The sequence below is a fragment of the Tachysurus vachellii genome, chromosome 1 (genome assembly GCF_030014155.1).
Source record: "Tachysurus vachellii isolate PV-2020 chromosome 1, HZAU_Pvac_v1, whole genome shotgun sequence".
In the NCBI taxonomy this organism is placed as follows: Eukaryota; Metazoa; Chordata; class Actinopteri; order Siluriformes; family Bagridae; genus Tachysurus; species Tachysurus vachellii.
In genome coordinates this window covers 6,302,628-6,326,468 of record NC_083460.1, presented here as the reverse complement: position 1 = coordinate 6,326,468, position 23,841 = coordinate 6,302,628, and the positions used below count along the sequence as shown (strand labels likewise).

Sequence of the window (23,841 nt, the reverse complement as noted above, 5' to 3'; positions counted from 1 at the left end):
TGGAATTTGGAATACATTAATGCAGCATTCTTTATATGAGCTGAAACACTACATGTTCTCCTAGAAAAACTAAACTGCAAGAAAACAGAAACTGCGCTGTTGGATTATCTATCCAATTATTTTAATATTTGGCTTTGAATGGTGATAATAAATAATAATCAATCTTTATATATAAAGCACTTTAAAATAGCCAAAGCTGAACACAAAGTGCTATACATCATAAAATACAGATAATATAATAATTAAATATTAAAAAAAAAAAAAAAAAAAAAAACAGGGAATAGAGATACATTTTCAACCGGTTTTTAAACAAGGAAACAGTGAGCACTTTAAACTGAACACTATAATAGTGAGGTTAACATTGATGTTATATGATCATATTTCCTTGCACCAGTCAAAAGACGTGCAGCAGCATGGTAGCACCTTAAAAGTCAATATCACATGCAAATTATAATCTGTAATTTATTTTAATTCGGTTTTCCTTTGAAAACTGGATCGAGACTAGATGCTACTGTTGCTATAGCAACCACAGTGGCTTCCATGGGTATTTTGGAGTTCTCTGTGACCCGTCACTGATGAAATGTTCTTGCTCTTTCTGCTTCAGTGCACTCTAAATTTCACACCTGCTCTCCCAGAGCAGGCAGCACACACACACACACACACACACACACACACACACACACACACAGAATTATACAACCACACCCACACTTTAACATACCTCCATAAAAACCAGCTTCCATGATACTGTATGAGGATCTATTTTCTCACACTTGCTATTTTGAGTCATTAAGGCACTCTGGATTACGACTGCAGAACAATACTAGAATGTCGCATGTATAAACAATTAAAACTATGTTTGGGTAGTCTGGGAGAAAGCAGGGAATGCAGGCACTCTGTTCTAAATCCACACACTCTCTCCCTCGCTCATACACACCACGATAGCTCAGAATGCGGAATCAGGCACACGTGGGAGTCGTGACCTATTTTTCTGTATGCATTGTTTGCAGCTTTGCAGGAACGGTCTTTGTGCTTGTAAATAAACCGAGCTAGAATGCATATATATGTGAACATATTTAAAAATCCAAGCGCTGCACTACATTCAGTCCTGGTATGATCATAGAAAAATGATAACGCAGCTTTTATTTTTAAAAAAGAAGCATATTTTATTCAAAAGAAACCAAGTACATAAAGTCAGTAAAAGTAGTCATCATAATCAAACACAACTACAGTGTAGTTCTCTAATATTACACTCTGCAAGAGTAGATCCTGTGATAATGCTAGCGTGTGCCATAGGTGTAAAAGCTTGAAGGTATACTCCAGTGTTTTCTTAACTTAATCTTCTTTTATTGTATCTACAGCCTAGGTGCAATTGCCATATGCCAGACAAGAACGGTAGTTGTTGGGGAATCGATGCTTATTTGTGCAGATCTGCATAAGCACTTTTGACTGGAAGGTTTCACTGAGTGCATCACTCTGTCCTGTGGACATGTCTGTGGTTAAAAAATGCCAACTTTATACTGGTTCTTCATAAGTAGGGAATAGTTTGAACAAGAAGAAATGACCAAAATAATAAACTAGAAATGACCTATTAACTTTTATCTGCCATTTACACAGTAATAACAACAACAACTTTGGCATCATATGAGCTTTACTTTTAGAGCAGAATGGTTATAATTTATATAGTTTATCAATTGAGTTCAAAAGGTTGAAATTAGACTTTTATACTATTGAAGGTCTGTGTAAAAAAAAAAAAGTTTCCAGTTCTCGTAAATTCTTGTCTATAACAATGGCGGACACACCACACATGCAGTTGACAGAGATTAGGTTTAAAAACACTGATCTATTCCTTTACAAAGCTGTGAGTATTTGTGCGATTTGTGATTGTATTATGGAAAATCGTCTCAGTCAATGTAATGTGTTACAGGTAAATATTGAATTGAATAAAGGATTTCATGTCAGCATGTTTTTTTTTTTTTTTTACTTGTTCAGTCTGAAGCCTGAACTGACTTGGACACAAAATATATCACTTAAAACACATCAATCAATCTTCTCTGTGAAATGTAGGCTTCAGCTGTAACGCATGTTTAAACACGATCAAAACAAGGCTTAGTTTCATTCTATGAGAAACGGTGTCAGATAAAGGAGATAAAGATACTCAAGGTGAATCTCACAATGGTGCATCTGTACACACACCCTTATCACTTCAGATTTGTTTCTATTGCTCCTATATACAAAGAGATTCAACTGAATTGTAAACCGTACAATCACAACAAAGAAAGTGTTATTGGTGCTCATGTGTTCAGTAGTTCCTAACAGTGTAAGTATGACCATTTGAGCTGTGAATGGTGACCTGTGATGAAGAGCAACCCTGCAAACATACCGGCTACCTTTCTTCTGTTAAAAAGGATAGAAATGGTTGAAGTACAGAGGATGTGCACAGAATGAGTGGGTCTCAATTCTTTCACCTGTCTCTAAATTTGCGCCTGAATCACTGCCTCCGCCACACGTGGCAACGTGTTGAGCTGTGGGAGGAAAAGACATTCCACACGTTCCACAGCTGTTGCTTGGTTTCCTTTAACAGTATGCCTTGTTAGCTCATTATCAGACTCCAAAGAGTTATAATAGAACTTATAATAGAAAATGAGCAACTTCTTTTGGCCAAGCTTGCTTTATATGAATTATTTCTATAAATGATAAGGATGCATCAGTGCCACATTTCCAAAGTATGAATGCAGGTTTCTTGTACTCATTGATACTATCAATAGTGAAAGGAGTGTGTGGTTTTCAGGAGCACCGTGAAAGTTTATGTTGGTTGCTACTCCGTACACAGCTAACATTCCTTCCTAGTGAAGAGTTTTACGTATGGTGTTAAGTAAACAGTATCTGTAATATATGGCATGAGCAGCATTTTATTAAAAATACTGTGAATTGCAGGAGTGTGGGTGCAAAGATAGCATGCGCATCTCAGAGCTAGCTGAACTGCATGCACTCTTTAATGCTGCATGCACAACATAAAGTACCGGTTCCTGTACTTTTGCTCAAAGATACTGTTTAAATGCCATATCATGCTTCATCAGGTTACATGTATTGTAAGAAAATATGTACTTTCAGTTGTCCGTCTGTTGTGTCGACACTTGTACACTAGGCTTATGTTATACGGTACGACACGGTATCTGAGCACTTATTAGTACAAGTATCAGTAACGATGCATCCCTAATTACTGATATCTTAATATTGGTCTATCAGGTTATGTTTTTGCTTACAACAGAGACAGGGAAGGTACAGTACAAGGATCTACAGCTCAGTGGTGTGTAGGATCAGTGTGTCAGTCTGGCTAGAATACAGGATAGCAGAAATTAAGAGTCCATAATTCCGTAGTTCATGGAAATTTCTAGCGTGTGTGGAGTACTAGCTGTAAAGGTAAACAATGTACTGTATGGAAGTCAGGCTATAAAACAGTTTTGTGAATAGAAGCACAAGGAGGTGTGTAGTGTCAATGTATTTAAATAACCTACGGCATCAGTTCAGCCATCACATTAATATTCATTTCAATATCAGTCTGCAGATCAGCGACACTCCAAACTGTGATTCAGAGCAGATTCACACCAATCCATCATTCAAACCAATTCAAATGGTAACTATTATTAAAATCCACACGTAAAACTAGACATTTTATCAAATACAAAGCGCTACTGCAAGCTGACCAAGAATTGACCCTGAGTGTGTGAACATGTGAGGCGTTGCAAGTGTGTGTGTCCCCGACCTAAGCAAAAAGAAGTCCAGGCCTTCGTGTGTGTGAGTGGGTGTGGGTCAGTGTGTAGCTGTGCTTGTTCTCAGAGTGTCTGGACCACCACAGGGAAAAGCAGAGAGAGGTGTTCTGCACCCCGGATGGGAAGCTTGTGGGTGGTGTAGAAGTAGATGACCTCAGGAATTGTGTCAAAGGGAGGACTGTTCTCGCCGAGGATGTACTTCCCATCACGTGACTGAGAGAATTTCATATGCATGAAGCCATGACAGCTCCTAAAAAGACAGGGGGAGAAAACACTGGTGAATAATTAAACAGCAAACACAAAAACAGATGGAGCAGAGAGTCAGTGGAAAAAAAAAACCCAATGAGGAACAGATGCATGGCTGACAAGACCTCGCCTCTTAGGCTCACCTACAGTATAAAAAATAATCTGTGTGGAATTTGCCTGTGGTTATAAGCAATCGGTTCACGTGTAAAGCGCGGACAAGAAAAACAGAAACGTGTGCAAACACGCTTTGAAGAAATCTACTTAGACGTTATATAAACGAATAAGGAGACGACTAAGATTTAAGCAAATAGCAGGCAGCGAGAGGAATTGCGTCTCTGAGTGCTGGCTCTCACGAGGAGTAGCTTTACAGGATTATCCTTCTCCTGGTGTGTTGATGGCATGGGGAGGGGGAGTGCAGGAGATATGGGAGGAGGAAAAGAAGAACGCAAGGTCAAATGGAGGAAAAAGGAGGGTGGGTAGAAAAAGACAGCGATGGATAGGAAAAAAAAATGCTTAACACTAATGATTTTATACACTTAATACTGGGTTATCCATGGGTCATACAGCTGCAAGGACAAGCCTGATTTTTGCAGGGCAACCAGGCACTGAGAATAATGTTGTTTCTGTGCTGTGTCTGATTAAACTAAAACAGTGAACGGGAGTGAGCATTAGATCCACGCTAGTATATACATTATTCAGTTATCAGCAAAAGGAGCTATACTGGAGGTGTTCTAGTACCTCGAATATTAACTAGGACACTAAAGAAGTCCAACAAATCAAAGGTGGTCCCACTATTTAAGCAAACTGTAAATTGTACAGTTGGCACAGAGCCATGAGTAAAGAGTGCAGCACAATCCACATTGCGAAACATGGAGGAGATTAATGATGGCATAATCATCCTCAAGATCAGTGGACCATAATTATAGAGTAGATGTCGGAGCATAAAAATGCTTTAGTGCTATAGAAAGATTTGCTCAGTCACTGAACCGACACATGGATGACAGTGTCTCCCAGTTCTACCTTAAATAAAACTGCTAATTGTATGCATGTAGTAGTCATAAGTAAAAGACTACTGATAATTGTACAGCTGAGTGTCAACAAAGCAGAACTGCACTCAGCGTGTAAAGAATGTCATTAACCCCCCGCCGCCCATTAGTGATGGCACCCTGTGACTGTGCAGTGGCAGGCTTCAGCATCTGTCAGTCTGAATTCTCAATAATATCTATCATGCATATCTAACTGGGGCTTCGCATCAGGGCTGCGAGCTCAGCCCACTGCTGTTCACCTTGCTGACTCACGACTGCAGCAAAGAACAGATCAAACCATATCATAAAGTTGGCCGATGACACGACCGTGGTGGGTCTCATCAGCAAGAACGACGAGTCAGCATACAGGGGGGAGGTGCAACATCTAACTGTCTGGTGTAGAGCCAACAACCTGTCTCCGAATGTTGATAAAACTAAAAGAGATGGTTGTTGACTTCAGGAGAGCACAGAGCGACCACTCTCTGCTGAACATCGACGGATCATCTGTAGAGATCTTCAAAAGCACCAAATTTCTTGGTGTTCATCTAGCGGAGAACTTCACCTGGTCACTCAACACCAGCTCCATAATCAAGAAAGCCCAGCAGCGTCTCTACTTCATAAAAAGTCTGAGAAAAGCCCATTTCGCTCCCCCGCATTCTGACTACATATTACAGGGGGACCATTCAGAGCAGCTGCATTACTGTCTGGTTTGGGAACTGCACCGTCCTGGATCGCAACCCTGCAGTGGATAAACCCTGTGAGGACAGCTGAGAAGATCACTGGAGTCTCTCTTCCCTCTATCATGGACACTTACACCACACGCTGCATCCGCAAGGCCAACAGCGTTGCGGATGACATCACACACCCCTCACCCTCCTGCCATCTGGAAAAAAGGTACCGAAGCATTTGGGCCCTCACGACCAGACTTTGTAACAGTTTCTTTCCACAAGCCATCAGACTCCTTAATAACTGAACTAAACTGTACTGAGCACGACACACACACACACACACAGTACATCAACTGTACGGACTGCACAGACCTACACCAATTACACACTTTTCCATTATATATCCATCAAACTATTTACATGATGTTTTGCACACAGTTTTTGCTCTTTGCACATGCTGTCTCACATTTAAGTTGATTGCTGTTTTGCACAATACATTACAATACCGCATGCAACTGCTGCTATAACACTAATGCATATAATACATTCCAGTATTTCTGCACACGCAATATTGATTGAACATACAGTATTTACACTGGTCGGCGCTGTTTTTGTGTAATGTCTTGTATTTTTTATTTTGTCCTGCACTGTCTAGTCTGTCTTCTTTTGTCCTGCACTGTTTGCACCAGGTTGCACAGATGCATTTTATGTATCTAGGACTACTTACTAAGTCCTTACAGCTCGGTCTTTGTTTTATGTAGCACCATGATACTGTGGAAACATTTCACCGTGTACTGCAACAGCTATATATGGTTGAAATGACAATAAAAGCTTCTTGACTTGACTAACTGGTGTTGGACACACGTCAATTTGACCCACAGCTTCTACACAAAACCTTATGGTACCACCAAATTAACACAGAACATCTGAGGAACCTAAGCATCTTTGAAGACGTGCTAAAATGGCACATTGACACAGTACACAATAAAGTACAAAGCAAGGCTCTAGATGAAAGGGCTCCAGATGCTCTTGCATCTGGACTGGATTAACTGGTGATTTAGCAGATATGTGTTGATTAACAACGAATAACAACAGGGGCCCAAGACTTCATAAGTAAATCAATAGGGAAACAAAGAGACTAGGAGAGAGAGAGACAGATTAGGCTATTACCGTGAGCATGCGTATTAAGTGGCTGAGTAGGAACAGGAGTATGTAACTAGCATTTAAATGGCTGTATTTTGGAAGATCACGAGCACGCCGCTATCATTATGAGATAGATACTCAATAAGACGCATGATATCTAAGATGAATGAGGAGGAAAATGAAAAACAAAGCAAAAATTATGCCATACCTGAGGGAGAGAGAGTAGTCGTTTCTGCTTGTCTGACTGTTTCTCACCAGGTAACTGCACTCTTTACACAGTGTCAGTAGATTCTCAGCTTCAGAGCGTGTCAATGCGCCGTGGTACCACCTACAACACACAGGCATGTGCATTGCAGCCTTGGTTTTGATATCTTACTGTATAATTCTGTGGTAAAAGCTATGTAAAAAATAATAATAATAATAAAAATAAAATAAAATAATAATAATAATAATAAAAAAAAATCATATGCTGTTTTCCTGAATGAATTGTACCAGTAATGTTAGAGATAAACAAAAATAATTGCATTTGATGCAAAATCTGATCAAATTTATATTTGTATTGTGAAAAAAATGTTAGTCTAGTCTAATCTTTAGGTCCTTACTTTTTTGTCCTTATGCTTTTTTTTTCCCTTTTCCCCAAGTCAATGGCAAAAATAAAATCTCCCTTAAAGAATATATATAAATAGAATATATCAACAGACTGTAACTGGCTTTCTGAATGACAAATTGGACAAACACATCAATACAATGTTATAATTAATGTTTTGTGCATGGTTAAAACATTGTATTAGCTTAATTATAAGCATGGTAGCGTTGTAGCCTACTACAAACGAATGAATAAATAATCAGTGTTTGATTGACATGCAGGGTTTGTTCTCCCACGACTACTTAAGACACACGTTCAGTCACCATGGGAGAAAAGCAACAGAGCAGTAATACATACACTTGTTGTTCCAGAGGTAATGCAGGGTCCACCCTTTCCCCCAGGATGGTATGATGGTCATTGGGTTTGCGTAGACTGGTGGCCTTGCTGGATGGAGGACTGGTTCTAGAGGTTCCAGTTCTCCTGTGCTGGTCCATATGGGGCAGTGTGGAGCGCTCCCAATCGCCACCATCGAACTGTACTAAATGCATAAAGACTAAAAAATCACCATCATGTTTCACCAAGTCAGAAACCCACCCACAGATATGTTCAGTTCCTCTGATAGAAAACTCAAACATTCATGACCAAGTAAAGGCCTGAAAGAAAGAATGAAGACTACACTGCATTTTATTACTTAAAAGCAGCAATGAAGACAAATGAACCCTATTATTTTTGATGGATGATCATGTCATCTTTCGCTCTTTTTCATTATAGCTGTTGTTCTTCCTCAGGGCTAACTGGGAAACTCTTCTATCCTGACTGACAGACTATCAGTCAAACTGTGTTTTACTTTTAAAACCCTCTGTACTTCATTTCTCTTTTGCTCACACAGGCTTTACATTTTCTGTCTTTATGTTCGAATTTATTTGACAAAATGCCACATCTTCTACTCTTCCAATTCTTACCTGTAGGCCACTGAAACACATGTAAAGCATCAATATTTGCTTTTTTATGATGTAGCTGATACACACAGGCCAGCAAGCCAATTCAATTTCACTAGTTGTTAAATGAGTAAATGTTGTGATTACACATTAATCCAAGAAATGGTGCAGTAAACGTTCTTTAACTCACAGTCCGTGAACAGAGCATCTGTATTGTAAAGACCTTGGACAAGCCCCATCCTGATCCTGCTTTGACTCATGGCCCTAAAGACCTGTCAACACTGATCTGACAGACACTCATTGAGCTGAGGGCAGAAGAGCATGCTTGGTTTGGGTATCTGAGCATGTGTCAGACGATGCTTAACAGCTCTTAATAAATCTGCTGTGTCACAGGCTTACTACACCTGACCCAAGAGATATGTAGCATACTAACATCAACCGATATTGCAAGATTTAATACAAAATTGTTGCTTTGAATTTCACATGTCTATTTACTCTCTGATAACCTCCATAGACCATGTGCAAATAGTGTTATGTGATGGGAAAATGGAGAGAGCGGCAGCCACACAGGATACATGTGGAGTGCTAAAATATATGGGCTAACCCTAATGTATTGCAGAGCTCACCAGCTAATGCCTTAGAGATGTTTTCCTTCTTCCACTCCCAAGGCTGGTCATATTCATCTGCAGGCCTCTCATCATCCTGAGGCAATCGACTCTCCCTCTCATCCTCTGGAAGACCGGTCCTGTAGATTCCCTGTTCTTCATATGGGCTGTCATAGAGCTGCGGACTTCCCCGAGAGACGGTGCGGCCGTGCTCCGAGACGTGCTGCAGCTCTGCAGGGAAAAATAACCTCGTCTTTAGAAATCGGGTTTCTTATTTGCAAGATGATGTAAATCCCACAGATGATTATATATTTTAAATCTACACAGGCATTACAAAACATAACTAATCTTTCTTCCTCAAATTTTGTTAAGAATCGGGACTTAATCCACTCCAACAACAAAAAAGTTGAACTGGAATTTACAATTGGAAACTCGATTCGATTCACTCAATTAGATTCCAATTTACAAAAGATGTCTTTCTTCTCAGAAGTAACCTGACAACTTGCCAGTAATGGTGCAAAAAGCCTTTCAATGCACAATTCAAACCTTTACAACCAATTAAGGTGGCTAGTGTTCTCATAAAACGTGTCTCCCACAGCACTGATTAGTCTCTCCTGAGTAAATGCTTTTTCTACCATTGTCCCTCTCTGTATAGTTTATACACCTTAGGGTATGTGGAATAGTGAAAGCATTTTACCCGTGATGACTCTCTGTGCCTCGAATGGCTCCATGTAGCTGCTGCTGTTTTCTACGGAACCGGACTCCCAGCCGAGATGGGGTCGTGGGTCTGGGCGGGCATCGAACGGGTCTGAATAATCGGTGTCCCCTACTGCTGGAGCAGATGGAATGACCTAAGGGATGGAGAGGGGCAAAGGGAGAGATTAAGCACCGTCTGCAGACAAAAGATTGATGGGAGAACAGAAGACTATGGGGGTGGGGGTTAAGCGCTGCCTCAGGGTAGCTGATCAACACAAAAGGTAAAAAGAAAAATGGTGTCCTCATTCTTGGTTCTACTTACTACTGGCTTTAAAATGCCACAAATGACTGGAATACAGTGTGTGTAATGGCTCTGTTAAGTACAGCTTACAAACAAAAGAAAATATAGAGGAGAGATTGAGCAGCGTCAAGTGTTTTATGCCGATGTGCTGTTCCAGTGTTGACTTTTACATGATTAATACAACTAGGGGTTTAAAAGCTCTCTGCGTGCCTAAGCCTTGTCCTGGATCATCATACACAACAGGCAATTTGGTCCCATTTGAGAGATGTTCATGCAGCTCAGGGCCAGTTTTTTCATACTTTTCAAATGTGTGCTTGTTCTAACTAGAGGCTACAAGTTGCTGTAACAAGTTGCTGTTCATCGAGCTCTAAAAATTAATGCAACTATGCTTTATTTCTAATATCTGAGCAAACAGCCTCAGAGGTCAATACATGTCTCACTTCTCAACAGCCAGCAACAGTGATAAGTTAATATGTTAATATTTAGCACAGAATTGTACCCGATTTCTTTTTTATAGACATTAAATGAAAGTAATACTGAACTTGGCTTTTTGTTTCTGGACTTTTTTTTTTTTTTTAAATTCCATCATCCTGACAAAACCATGGAGGGGGTAGCATCATATTGTACTTTTGTGCTACTTTTCATTAACAGATACTGGGAAACGTTCAGGGCAATTGAGGGTAAGATTGATGGTGGTAAATAAAGAGCAGTCCTTCAAGAAAAACTGTTCCAGCCCTAAGAATAGCTGGAGTTGAGGACCTCGTCCACTTGGCTCCTGGAGTAAGAATTGAGGGCTTGTTTTCTTTGGTTTTCATTGAGAAACTTGTCTTGGTTATGCTGCTCTTAAACATTTTCAATAATTCAGGTCAAATATATCTTAATTTTTTCTGCTTGTTTAAACAGGTCTAATAATAAATATAAATTTCAGGGCCTTTAAGCTGATGAGGGGAAAATTGCACACTAAAGCGCTTGTGTGTACATAGGAGAAACAAGAGTGAAAAGGTTTTGGGGCATAAAGATCATGTACAGCTTGTGAAATTAAAAACAGATCACCCCCTCAGCCTCAGTACAGCACTATCCTAATAATCACCTTGTAACTCGGCATATTGTTAAAATGTCATTGTGTCACTAAATACTAGCCAGAGGTCACACATTTAAACATGGTCGAGATAAACACGCCTAGCCTGCATAATGTTTCCTCTCTGAATCACAGGCATCATGTCCGGATGAATGTTTATAAATCCAAACTGAAAAGCCGGTTTAAATATATGTGGAAAAATACCAATTCAGGTAAGTTTGTGCAATTTACAAAAAAGGTTTGAGCAATAAATAAATGTAAAAATCCACTATAAACAAAACGCTATTTCCCATTCCCCATATCCATCTGAGAAGACCATGGTGGAGGTAGCATCGTGTAGTAGAGATGCATTTCATGAGCTAAACTTGGAAATTGGTCCAGCTTGGTGGCAAGATGGATAAAGCCAAATCCAGAGCACTCCTACCAAAAAAAATATATAGAAAAATACTGTTCCAGTGTGAGGCCACATTTCCACCACAGGAACCTTTTCAGGAACACTCAAAAGTAATTTAACTTAAATGACTCCTTCAGTGTAGTTTTCTATCTGCAGATCAAGAATTACCAGGGCAGCGCTTGCTGTAATGGTCACCACAGGTTTTGTAGAATGACTCTCATCCAGAATGTTTTAGGGAAGGACCCCTAAGCTTAGTGAAAAAATGATTACTAAACCAGAGGTGGCACAGCATGACACCAAAGGCAAACATTTTTATAGGCAAAAAAGTTTCCAGTGCTTTGTCACTCACGGCAAGAGGCAAAAAAGGCTTAAAGAGTGAGCTTGCTTTGTGTGTGTTTGGAGCTAGGGAGAACAAAAATGTGGACATGAATGGGGACAGTCATGGCTGTATTGTGGCAGTGCAAGTCAGGAACTTATCCAAGAATCAAGTAGTGAAAGGGGGAAAAAGAAAAAGGTTAAGCAAGTTTAAGTGGTTCAGCAAGTGTGCCTAAAGATTCTGATGTAGACCATAAAACCACTCTCTTAATCTTTATACTCATCTGCATAAAAACACAACAGTAAAATACACATTTTAGTTAAATTCAGGAATACTTTTGATAGTACTTGGGCACAGTGGTAATAGCTCTCTACACTGTTTTACGATAAGGTTTACAGGGAATAGACAAACATTAAACGCGTCTCAAGCAGAAATCCAGATTCGTTGCATTCTCGATCAAGCAGCGCAGTGAGAACATAAAAGCTCTTATTAAAGAATAATCTTCAGGCATTCAGCCTGACACATCACAGACGGAGCTACCATGATCAGAGCGAGTACACCACCGCAGGCTTTTATATCGTATCAGTTACTAAGCACCTGTTCAAGTGCATGCCAAATGTAATTTATAAGCTACATTAAGGCCGTGCTTCAACCTTAATAGCTCTAGTGCACAACCATTAGGCTGATGCATACTTTGCCTAGGCTATTTTTCATTGAGGAAACATTTAAAAGCACCTCTGCACTGCCAAATAGACTGCACAAGGTCAGTCACAGCAATGTGACAAATAAGAAAATAAGGACATACAGGGACATGAGGCTCCTCGAATGAGACGATTCCCAGTGGGACCTTGCAGCGGTTGAATTCCTGAGATTCCACTTTTATCAGTCTGTGCTTAGGTGACACGATCTTGACCTCCATGCCATTTGGAAGAATTGTTCCGAATGCAGGAAATGGGTCAGAGGTCCCAGAGCCATTATTTGCTCGGTTTGATGGTTCATATGGGTCTTCAAAGTCCAGCTCCTTCTGAGCACGGTATGCACGAAGTATTTCGCTCTCGGTGTAATCCGGCTTGGGTGGCTGCGGCGGTCCTTTCCTGCTGCCAAAATTCAAGTAATCTTTCAACCACTTTGCCATGAGTCTGTGCACAGAGAGAGAGAGTGAGAGAGAGAGTGAGAGAGAAAGAGCGATTTTTCCAGAAGGTTTTCATCACTCTTACAGGTTAATAACTGTGTATTTTACACAGTTTATTCCATTGTGGATACTTGTGTTGAAACTGCTGGTTTATGTCCAGATAAAGTTTTGTAAAGTCTTGTGTGACAGAATAAAAAAATAAAACATGACCAGGCGTGCTGTAAATAAATCACAGATGAGATGGTGTGATGTAAAGCAAAGGAATGTTACCACCCAGAAAACGATTATTTCCCAATATTGGCCATATCCTGCAGTGTTTATACTCTTCATATCACAACAAACTGTCAATTCTAACAACTGTTTTTTTTTAGTTAGTTCCTGTTAGCACTTATATTATAGCAGCTACATAGCTAAACAGTTGTTCCTTCAATAGCCTCTTTTTATTTCTCACAGAGTTAGTTATAGAAACAACAAAAAATCTAGCTGGTCATATTTACCTCACAAGATTATAAAACACCGACACATTTAAGAGTACCGCTGCTGTTATATAAGATATAAAAAGAAAACTTTCCTTACTAGGCTGGTGCGGAATGGGTTACTGTTTCACTCCTTATATATAAGTAGTATTGCTTATTTATAAATGAGTATATATGAGTATTGTTTAGTATAAGGTTATTGTTTTACTCCTTATATATATTTATATATAGCTGCAGCTCATTTCACTGATTACAGTATAAACTGACGCTTTGTAGTTTTAACCATCTTTAGTTAACTGTTCACTGTTGTTCACTTATTTAGTTAACTGTTCACCGATTGTGGGGCACAGTGGCTTAGTGGTTAGCACGTTCGCCTCACACCTCCAGGGTTGGGGGTTCGATTCCCACCTCCGCCTTGTGTGTGTGGAGTTTGCATGTTCTCCCCATGCCTCGGGGGTTTCCTCCGGGTACTCCGGTTTCCTCCCCCGGTCCAAAGACATGCATGGTAGGTTGATTGGCATCTCTGGAAAATTGTCCGTAGTGTGTGATTGCGTGAGTGAATGAGAGTGTGTGTGTGTGCCCTGCGATGGGTTGGCACTCCGTCCAGGGTGTATCCTGCCTTGATGCCCGATGACGCCTGAGATAGGCACAGGCTCCCCGTGACCCGAGGTAGTTCGGATAAGCGGTAGAAAATGAGTGAGTGAGTGAGAGAGTGTTCACCTATTCATTTTCTATAACAGTAGTCACTGTTCGCTGTCGTTCACTGTTATGTAACAGTGACTAATGTTATAGAAAAGGAATAAACATCTTCGGACCAATCAGAATCGAGCATTCAACAGCGCCTTGGTGGAGATTTGCATAAAAACACAGCTTTGCAAATTTTATGCTCGTGTCAAATCAAAGCATGTTGTTTTAATCCTGTGCTGAACTATAACCCATGGAATAACTTACTTTTTAATAATTAATCCAAAAATAAACCAGACACTGTCTATAAACAGTGATTTCTCCTCACAGCAGTATAAAGTCCATAAATACCTACACTACACAGTCATTATTGTATATTTTGGTGATAAAAAACAGTATATATACACACAGTGATGGTTAATACCTTTAATGTGTCTGATACATGGATGCCTCAGAACATCAACCTTCTTCACGTTGTGTCTATAAAATAAAACAAGGAACAAAAGGAACAAGGAAAAAAAATATATCGACTTAAACCCTTAAAGGACTTACACACCTCCACAGCTCAGCCCAACCCTGTCCAATCTTTCCTTATCTCTATGTGAATGTTTATTTTTATATTTTTTGGTGTTTACTGAATATTTCTTGCTTTCTAAAGTCGCCTATTATTTTTCATGAACCGTTAAAAAACCGATGACTTAAAAACTACGCACGAGCCCACTGACAGAAAGTTAACGCTGTTAGCCTGCTAAGCTAACCAAACAACTTAGGTGTACTTTGACCTGTAACCAATCAATCATGCCCAAAATAATCAACCTTTTCACTAAAGAAAAATTTGAAAATATCACTCTTAATTTGTCCAACTGCAAGCATATATGTATATATCTGTCCAACAAGCTTGTTAGCAACAATGCTACATTATTCTCACAGGACCCTCCGTACTAGCCAGCAACAAGCTAGCATTAGTCTCTATTCCTCGAAAGAAATAAAGAACAAAAACGACAGAAAACTAAAATAAAACCCTCAGAACTGATAGAGAGTATACATTTCACATATTAAGATGTTATATATTATTAAACAGTTAAGATATAAACATAGCGTGAATCCGCTATTGTGGAAAGCTGTGAGGTAAAAAAAAAAAAAAACCTCCCCCAAGCCTACAATTAGACAACCGTTAGATTTGTGATAAAAGAACGGGTTCTTGACTTACTCACCGACGCCTGGGCGATGAATAAATAATAATAATAATAATTTAAAAAAAAGACTATAAATAAAACATTTTTGAGTGAACTCTGGTATCCATGTATGTGGAGATGATGAGCGTCTGGCTTTGGGTTAATGAGTAACGCGTTATGGCAGGAAGCTGCTCGAATCCAATAGGCAGAGACTTTGTAGGAAAGCCCACAGGCTCGCTTTTGTTCTGAACTGTGTGCCATCTGATTAAATATTCATCACGTTTTCCCAATTTTATGACTTGTTCATTCCTTTTGTGGCTAAGAAAATAAATGTTAAGAGGATATTTCAAATTCCCTAAAGATGCCAGACACTTAATGTCTGTATAATTGAACCTAGTCAAATTATCTGAGCCTTTGTTTAGTCTTTTAATCTTTCTTTCTTTTTTTTATGGATATCAATTTTTTTTAGTGAAATTCATAACCTTGTGAATAAACCTCAGATGTTCTCGGATAAAATTGTACCTTACTTTCGTCCCTGGGTTACATCCAACAAGTGGACACCTTCTGTATCTTTAATGTGCCAGGAAACATTTGATTATGATGTCATTTATTCATCGATTTCATTCATTTGTTTACTTTATCCTGGTCTGGGTCATGGTGGATACAGGGTCTATACCAGAAACATTGGGTTTGAGATGAGAAAGAAAGAAAACAACTGGCACCTAAAGGCATTTTAGCATGTTGAATCCATCCCCCATGCATATTTTTTGGGAGGTGGGATTAAACCGTAGATCCCAGAGAAAACCCACACAGAGAGAACATGTTGAGTAAGGTCAAATAAATCATAATGGGTTTTGAGATTTACACAGCAGAATAGAATCGTAATCTTGTTGTGCAATACACACATCAAATAAAATATGTTATGCAACAAAAGGAAAGACTGATCTGATATTAACCTTTGAGACATGGGATATTCCATATCGGATGGTGCTGTCAGGAGCGAAACGCATTTGGTGACATTTTATGGGAGGGGAATATTGAAATGAACATTTATTCACAGCTCAGTCGCTTTTAACCAAAGTGACTAACAATATAAGCTTACAGCTGATGGTTAAGGGTCTGGAGATAGATTAAAGCTCCATGGCATCTCTGAGATTCGAATGCTGATCAATACATCAGGAAGGTCACCCAAGTGTTCAACCCATTTATTTTTATTGCTCAGAAGTTAAAACATGGGCTACACACATGAGAAAGGCCATCTATACTTTAATATCACAAATCAATCAAAAAGGATGACATTTAGAACAGTCAGTCCGATATTTTTTTCAAATATTTGCATGACTTTCCAGAAGCACCACTGGAAGTCAATCTAAAAACCAGAAGTCTGTGAATGTATTTCTTGTTCCTGCACAGTTAACATCAGGCACGATTTCCATCACCATGATAGGACTAGTCTGAGTTGCTGTCGTCGCTGTCAGAGTACGCCCCCAGCAGGCTGAGAGAAGAACCATTCTGAACTGTTGGTGTTTGGCTGCTGCTCTTAGTGGCAGTGGCAGGATTTATATCTGAATAGTAAAGGTAGAACAAAAGGAATGGGGAGAGACATTAGCATAAATCAAGAGTAATTTTCAATGCTTCACTACGGTGTAGCACATATAAAGCAATGTTTATCAAAGTGTGGCCTGGTGGCTACCAGGGATTCATGAAACCCTGGGGGCCGCTAATGTTTTTTTTTTTTGGATACTGTGGCAAGAATCACAACCCACCATTTTCAAAGCATTTGTGAGCTCTTACAGTCAATATCCTGATTGACTGATTACATGAATTGAATGGATTTAAATTCAATCTTCAATTGACCTAATATGTGTTCAGTAGAAATGCAAAGAATAAAAATGCTCTACAGCTACAATGTATAGCCAGAATATTATTGTACAAATAATTAGCCTAACATATGAATAGAGTAATTTTACAAAATAAAAATCTGTACTTAGAGGTTCAATTTTTGAGTATCCTGGACTAATACACTTAAAATATATACCATTTCTGTCAGAATTTCAGAAAATGCATTTAAAATCTGTTTAAACAGGTGCTTTGACATAACATTTCTGAATCTAATGAACTCATGTCCCACAATAAATGCATTTTCAGTCTTCAATCAAGATTTTTAATAAACTACCTCGACAAACTACTCACCTTTAAACTGCAGGAAACTAACAAAGTGGATCGAATTTATGTGCATATCTACAGGGTACCCAGTCATTTTGGCAGGGCCGATTCAAACTAGATACGATTTTAAGAATACAATCTTTCTTTTTTAATATCTGTTTTGTTTGGACAAAATGTTATAGACACCTGATCATCATTTATCATTCCGTTTTGTGGTTCTTGCATAGAATATGTTCATGTTGTAGCTTTTCAGATTTTCTCTTTGGTGGAACAAAGAAATGTAGCAGAAAGCCTTCCCAGAAAAGTGGAGCTTATTATTACACAAAGCGGACTACGTCTTGTGGACTATGTGATGTTCAACAAACATGTATGGTGTGAGATGGTGAGATGTCCGGATACTTTTGGCCATACAGTGTGTGCATTAAGACTGGACATTTTCCATGTAAAAAATAGCAGTTATTAGAGAGAGCAGCTGTAAGGGCCGCCTACCTTTTGGGTAATAATAATAATAATACAATTTTTTACTTCCTCTGTAGTTTTGCCTCAAACATTTCATGCACTGATAAACAATATATCTGCTAAAGTGAAATAAAAATAGATTCTGGAGACTCTACCAGTCTGAGCTCCAGCTGCAGGCGGCGGTGCTGTAACTGTTGCCGCAGGCTTTTTCCTCACTACAAGTGACCCTAGCGCATTTCTTCCTCCTAACCCGCCCACACTCTTTTCCCAGCTCTCAACTTTCTGCCGCTTTACTCCAGACGAAGTGGCACCCTGTGGAGACAGAGGAAAGGTACATAATGACATGAGTCAGTAAGAGAGAAATTGAAAGCTGGCTAAAAAACACATTTTCCACTCCAGTGACAACACAATGAAAGTGAAAGGTTAAGCCAGCAGGGGGCCAGTAATAAAAAAAAAAAAAAATGACCAAGTATGCGGTCATAGGAAAAGAATCAAGCATGCGGTGGTGTGACACGGCCAAATATTCTATTACAGCACATCCAAAAGTGTTCTGCAACAGGTTGAGTGGTCAAAAGAAGGCAGGATGAACCAGAAGGTAATATATTAGGATATTTGCCTGTGTGAGTAAGCAGCTAATCATCATCAAAGGTCCCTTATGTGAAATAAATTTGGTAAGGAAAGTTGAATAGTTTTTCAAATGCTTAAAACAGTAAAGATGTTTCTAGCCCACTTTATTGTAATGAAAAGTGCTTTTAATTGCTTATGTTATTGTAGTGGTAAAATACACATTATTCAGAGAAGGAAATGTGTTGTGAAAATAACTATAAGTGCATTTGGAAGTCGAGCTTTAGCCTGGCCTCTGTACCTTTGTATCCATTTCTTTGTCTGTTGTCAGGATGTCTGTAGGGTTCTCGGAAGTGTGTCTTTTCTGCTGCTCTTTTACATTTTCTTGCTCCTGATCAGAGTCAGAATCAGAGTCTCTAAGCCGTTTGACCAACGCCCTCTCCAGCATTTCTCTAAAGGGGAGACCCACACATAGAGAGTGTGAGAGAGAGAGAGAGAGAGAGAGAGAGAGAGAGAGAGAGAGAGAGAGAGAGAGAGAGAGAGAGAGAAAGGGAGAGAGTGGGAGAGAGAGAGAGAGAAGTTGATATATTGATAACAGACATCTCAATAACAAGTATATCTATACATGTATGTGTACATGTTTTATGTATGCGTTTCTCTTATACATACTTGGTTTCTCTCTCATCGTCCTCCTGCTCTTTTTCCTTCTGTCTCTTCTCCAGCTCCCTGTACTGCTGCAACATGGACTCAAAGTCCACCTGAGCCTGCCTCTGATTCAGATCCTTCAGCTCCTGTAGGTTCTCCAGAACTTCCATCTCCATCTTCGAGTCCCGTGTGCGGTTCTCCAAAACCTTGGGAGAACACCAGAGCATTTAAGCAGCTGAAAAATCTAAACTATATACAATACAGTATGTAATAAACTGGAACTGAGCTGTATTGTTAGCAGATGTGACAATCATATCCCTTATCATCAGATCTGGACCACTAAAGAAATACTTCTTGTCATGAAACACAGGATTTGAAAAACCGCCTGCCAAATTGCACAGAAATGATGAGACACACTGCTAGGTTCATTTGGTAAATATTACCTTCATAGGATTATTTAACTCCTCCTCTTCTCTCTCCATCTGGATTTTCTTCTCCTCTTCTTCAAGCAGCTTCTCGGCCTGAAAATTTCGTGTCGCACCATGTTCCATAGCGTAATCAGTGTTTTCTGGGTCGGTCTGGTTGAGAAGAGAAGACAAAGAAAAAAAGATGAAGAATGCATAATCTCTAGCCCAAAAAGAACTAATCAGTCTAGTAAAACAGTAGCTGTGATAACGCTGTGGTTTGATATACAGATCAAAATTGGCATCGTGAACAACTTACCTTAAACGTGATTTCTGCCAGACATCTTGTGCATTTAATATAAAATCGGAAGATGGGCAGCCCCAGATACAGCTCATTCTGTACTGTCTCTTTGCGAGCATTAAACTTCTTCCCTTTGTATATGTATTCTCCACATGTCTTACATCTGAAAGAAACATGTCATTTAACATTATAACCATCTCCACACACACACACAACACATGAATTCAGTGCAGTATATCAATGCAGAAATATACAGAAACTTATACATAGAGCAAGACACCTACCTCATATTAAACGGGGCCATCAATCTAACCACATACTGACGGTCTTTAGGAAGTTTCAGTTTAGGGATTTTGGATGGATCAAAATCCGGGGGATAGTATTTCTTGAAAAATATGAAAAAAATAATAGTTACACTGTTAATACGTTTTGAAATACAGTTGTCACTTTTTCGAAATAAAACTAACCAGTTAAAGGAAACATACCATTTTATAATTAACATTTAATCTTTAATGATTATTTAACTTTTAGTAATACATTTAATTTAACTGGTTCTGTTTTAGGTTCTGTCTTTTTTCCTGGACATGTTTTAATTTGTACTTTGTTTACTACATTACCCACAAAGCCATTTGACCATTTAGTCCCTGCTTCTACTGTGTGTGTGTGTGTGTGTGTGTGTGTGTGTGTGTGTGTGTGTGTGTGCAGTCAAGTCAAGACGTTTTTATTGTCATTTCAACCCTATATAGCTGTTGCAGTAAATGAGACAGTGTTTCTCCAGGACTATGGTGCTACATAAAACAAAGACAGAGCTATAAGGACTTAGTAAGTAGTCCTAGATACATCTGTATCGAATGCATCTGTGCAACCTGGTGCAAACGGTGAGGGACAAAAGACAACAAGACAGACAAGACAGTGCAGGACAAAAAAAACAACTCAGTGCGTGTGTGTGTGACTGATGCAGCAGAGCTTTAGACCGATCAAACTGATCATCCTTCAAAACTTCAACTTTCATGCTGAGGCCATCCTTAAAAATATTTTGGTTTGCAGTAACAGTAAAAAAAAAAAAAAGGTCGGTAGGTAGGTCTATACATTTTTTTTTCAAGTTTCAATGTAAAAAAAAAAGTACAACTTTGGTGATGGTGATTACGTAGGTATGAATTTAAACAAATTAGCATATCGTGACGTCACTGACTGGGTCTTCAACCCGTGCCTTCGGGCGCATCATTGCAAACCTTATTTTGATGCAGGCTATATAGACTATACGGGAGAAGGGATGGGAAAAGATCTGGGCACAGTTTTTCCAGAACTTCGTGCCAAGTTAAAGCGGTGTCGAGCTGTTTTAATGATTTTTTTTTAGATGTATTATGGTGCCCGGATCCGTATGACTTTGAACGATGACCGCGAACATTTGGTTTACTGCAGCCGCAGCCATCATTACCGAGCGCGAACACGTTGACTCTGACAGTGAATGAGAGGATGAGACGAAGCGAACGCACAGGCCATAAGTGTGACATCCGTTAACCAATAGTGTAAACATAGATGACGTCACGGGTTTTTATTTAAAAGAAAGAACGTAGCCTTCGTTTGTATGTAGGCCTGGGAAATTTATATATTTACAGTACTTACTAAAATATAATTAATATTATTTTATTGCTTTTGTATTAGTTGTTTGGAGAGTAAAAAAAAAAAAGGTCGGTCTTAACGCAAATTTACAACCGGCAAGTCGGTCGGACTTAAAGCAAAAAAAAAAAATTAATTGAGTCGGTCCTAAATTGACAAGTTCGGTGGGTTACGGCAAACAAGAATATTTTTAAGGATGACCTGAAACCAGCACAATATTCGCATCTCACAGATCACTGACTGTCCCAGCAAAGTCTTATATCTGTCTCCATCATAGTTGTGTTGGATTCTGGGATTTGGAACCCAATAATAATAATAATTCATTCATTCATTCATGTTCTACCGCTTATCCGAACTCCGCTAATACCACAAATCCCAGAATGCCTTGCCACTGTATTGACGCGTAGTCACGAACATCAAGCGCCCCTCATTCTCTGTTGACAGTCTTTAACAACCATGTTACAGTCACATCGGGCAAGTTAACTAAACCCTCCACAAAAATGGCCAAAGAAAGATGGACAATAGGAACTTTCAAGACAGATGGGAGGCAGATTATCTGTTCATGAATATAAAGGACAGACCTGTTTGTCTTGTGTGCTAACGGAGCTAACGTGTCTGTAACGAAAGAATATTACATAAGAAGACCCTAGTCGAAAAGTTGGATTTTCATTGAATGAAATTATTATTTTTGGTTGTTTTGTTGTTGGTTTTGAAAAAGATCCACTTTAAAAAGGAGCTTAAAATGATCCAGTGAGAGGCATTCATTCATTCATTCATCTTCTACCGCTTATCCGAACTATCTCGGGTCACGGGGAGCCTGTGCCTATCTCAGGCGTCATTGGACATCAAGGCAGGATACACCCTGGACGGAGTGCCAACCCATCACAGGGCACACACACACACACACACTCTCATTCACTCACACAATCACACACTAGGGACAATTTTCCAGAGATGCCAATCAACCTACCATGCATGTCTTTGGACCGGGGGAGGAAACCGGAGTACCCGGAGGAAACCCCCGAGGCACGGGGAGAACATGCAAACTCCACACACACAAGGTGGAGGCGGGAATAATAATAATAATAATAATAATAATAATAATAATAAAAATAATGCTGTATTCATTATTTCTGTATTCTACTTATTCTACAGTAGTTCTTCTGTTACTTTACAACATAAACAAATAATACTTGGCCATTATCAGTGATGTTTTCAAATATAATTGTGACTCTGTTAGCCATGTCACCCTGTGACGTCAGAGGGAGATAAAACCTTTAACATCTAAATACAGCCTCTAATATAAAAACAACACAGGACCTACAAAGATTTAGAAGCAAAATCACCAATAACAATAATAAGTGTGTTCCAGGGTGGAGATGAACTTTGCTAGCTTGCAAGCTACATGTCTTCTGTAGCCAAACTAGCCAACTGAACGCATAGCTAACGGGTAATACAGTAAATATTCGACGTTAAACATGACACAAGACACATTTTTCAACAAAACAATGAAAAGAACATTTGAGTAACTTACGTTTAAGACTTTTCTCTCAGACATGTTTAGCTCTAGCTAACAGTCAGAGTTCCAGACAGAAACACAAACAATAACAAAGGTTCCGACTTGACTTGAGTTTCAAACCGCCGTCTGATCCCTATTTCAGAGTTTTTTATTTATTATAATAAACTCTTATAATTTATAATAATGAATAAATTATTACAGTAATAACGTTTGTATTCGCTAACGTGTACTAAAAGCTTTTGTTTTTCAGCCTCTCTTCCTCCACATTCTTACTCGTCTACAGATGTTATTTATAACGACTTGAATGTTGTTTATTACCGCCACCTGTAGGAGGGGAACGGAATAGCAGGAATGTTTTAAGCTTTGTAAGAGTCAGAAGATGGGGCAATTACACCACTTAATGCTTTTTATTTGCCCATCACACCCGAAAAACCATGAGTATTAATATAAAATTGGTTCTCAGTCCAGTTTTCCAGGAAGGCTGTACATTATATTGTTTAATGTGGCTGTAGATTTGTGCTCAATTCCACACAAGAGCATTGGTGAGATCAGGCACTGATATGGGTGAGATGGCATGGGGCACAAAAGGTGTTCCAGTTCATCCTAGAGGTGTTCAGTGGGGTTAAAATCAGTGCTTAATGAAAACAATGTCTTCATGGAGCTCACTATGTGCTTTGTGGCAACAGTTTGAGTAGGAACCACATATGGGTCTGATGGTCAGGAGTTCACAAACCTTTGGTCATATAATGTAGGATTTTATTTATCCAGTCTCATCACCTCTCTTTACATTTATTTTTAAGTTTAGATAGAATTGTAACAAGTCTATTGAACATGAGCACTTGTAATATCAAATTTAAACAACCTAACCAAAAAATAAGACCCTATGATAATGTTATATATAATGAGATTTGGAGAGAAAAAAAAATT

At 39.1% G+C, this 23,841-nt stretch overlaps 2 protein-coding genes across 5 annotated transcripts; both read right to left on the bottom strand.

The window, feature by feature from the left end:
* Window positions 1–1,140: 1,140 nt before the first annotated feature.
* On the bottom strand, window positions 1,141–15,501 carry shda (Src homology 2 domain containing transforming protein D, a). 4 transcript variants are annotated; one of them, XM_060870237.1, is made up of 8 exons: window positions 15,272–15,500; window positions 14,486–14,541; window positions 12,575–12,908; window positions 9,682–9,835; window positions 9,006–9,215; window positions 7,799–7,994; window positions 7,064–7,183; window positions 1,141–4,023 (listed from the first exon to the last, which is right to left on the bottom strand). In XM_060870237.1, exons 3-8 carry the CDS (start codon window positions 12,902–12,904, stop codon window positions 3,837–3,839), a joined length of 1,197 nt encoding a protein of 398 aa, XP_060726220.1. In that variant the 5' UTR covers window positions 12,905–12,908; window positions 14,486–14,541; window positions 15,272–15,500; the 3' UTR covers window positions 1,141–3,836. The 4 variants fall into 4 exon arrangements, with proteins under 4 accessions (XP_060726220.1, XP_060726211.1, XP_060726238.1 ...); XM_060870228.1 differs by having other exon boundaries at window positions 15,276–15,499; XM_060870255.1 differs by having other exon boundaries at window positions 7,799–7,979; window positions 15,276–15,492.
* A 930-nt stretch (window positions 15,502–16,431) lies between these two features.
* yju2 (YJU2 splicing factor homolog) lies at window positions 16,432–23,187 on the bottom strand. Its single transcript, XM_060870215.1, has 8 exons — window positions 22,930–23,187; window positions 20,060–20,160; window positions 19,794–19,938; window positions 19,514–19,648; window positions 19,095–19,276; window positions 18,727–18,877; window positions 18,017–18,173; window positions 16,432–16,801 (listed from the first exon to the last, which is right to left on the bottom strand). Exons 1-8 carry the CDS (start codon window positions 22,951–22,953, stop codon window positions 16,686–16,688), a joined length of 1,011 nt encoding a protein of 336 aa, XP_060726198.1. The 5' UTR covers window positions 22,954–23,187; the 3' UTR covers window positions 16,432–16,685.
* Between the last annotated feature and the right edge of the window lie 654 nt (window positions 23,188–23,841).

Coding starts and splice junctions, on each gene's coding strand:
- yju2 (XM_060870215.1), bottom strand. CDS start 22,953: ATGTCTGAGAGAAAAGTCTTAAAC. Junction 19,277..19,513: donor AGTTAAATAATCCTATGAAG/GTAATATTTACC, acceptor TGTTCTCCCAAG/GTTTTGGAGAACCGCACACG. Junction 18,174..18,726: donor ACAAAGAAATGGATACAAAG/GTACAGAGGCCA, acceptor CTGTCTCCACAG/GGTGCCACTTCGTCTGGAGT.
- shda (XM_060870246.1), bottom strand. CDS start 12,904: ATGGCAAAGTGGTTGAAAGATTACTTGAATTTTGGCAGCAGGAAAGGA. Junction 9,216..9,681: donor GGCACAGAGAGTCATCACGG/GTAAAATGCTTT, acceptor TTTTCCCTGCAG/AGCTGCAGCACGTCTCGGAG. Junction 7,995..9,005: donor CATCTCTAAGGCATTAGCTG/GTGAGCTCTGCA, acceptor GTGATTTTTTAG/TCTTTATGCATTTAGTACAG.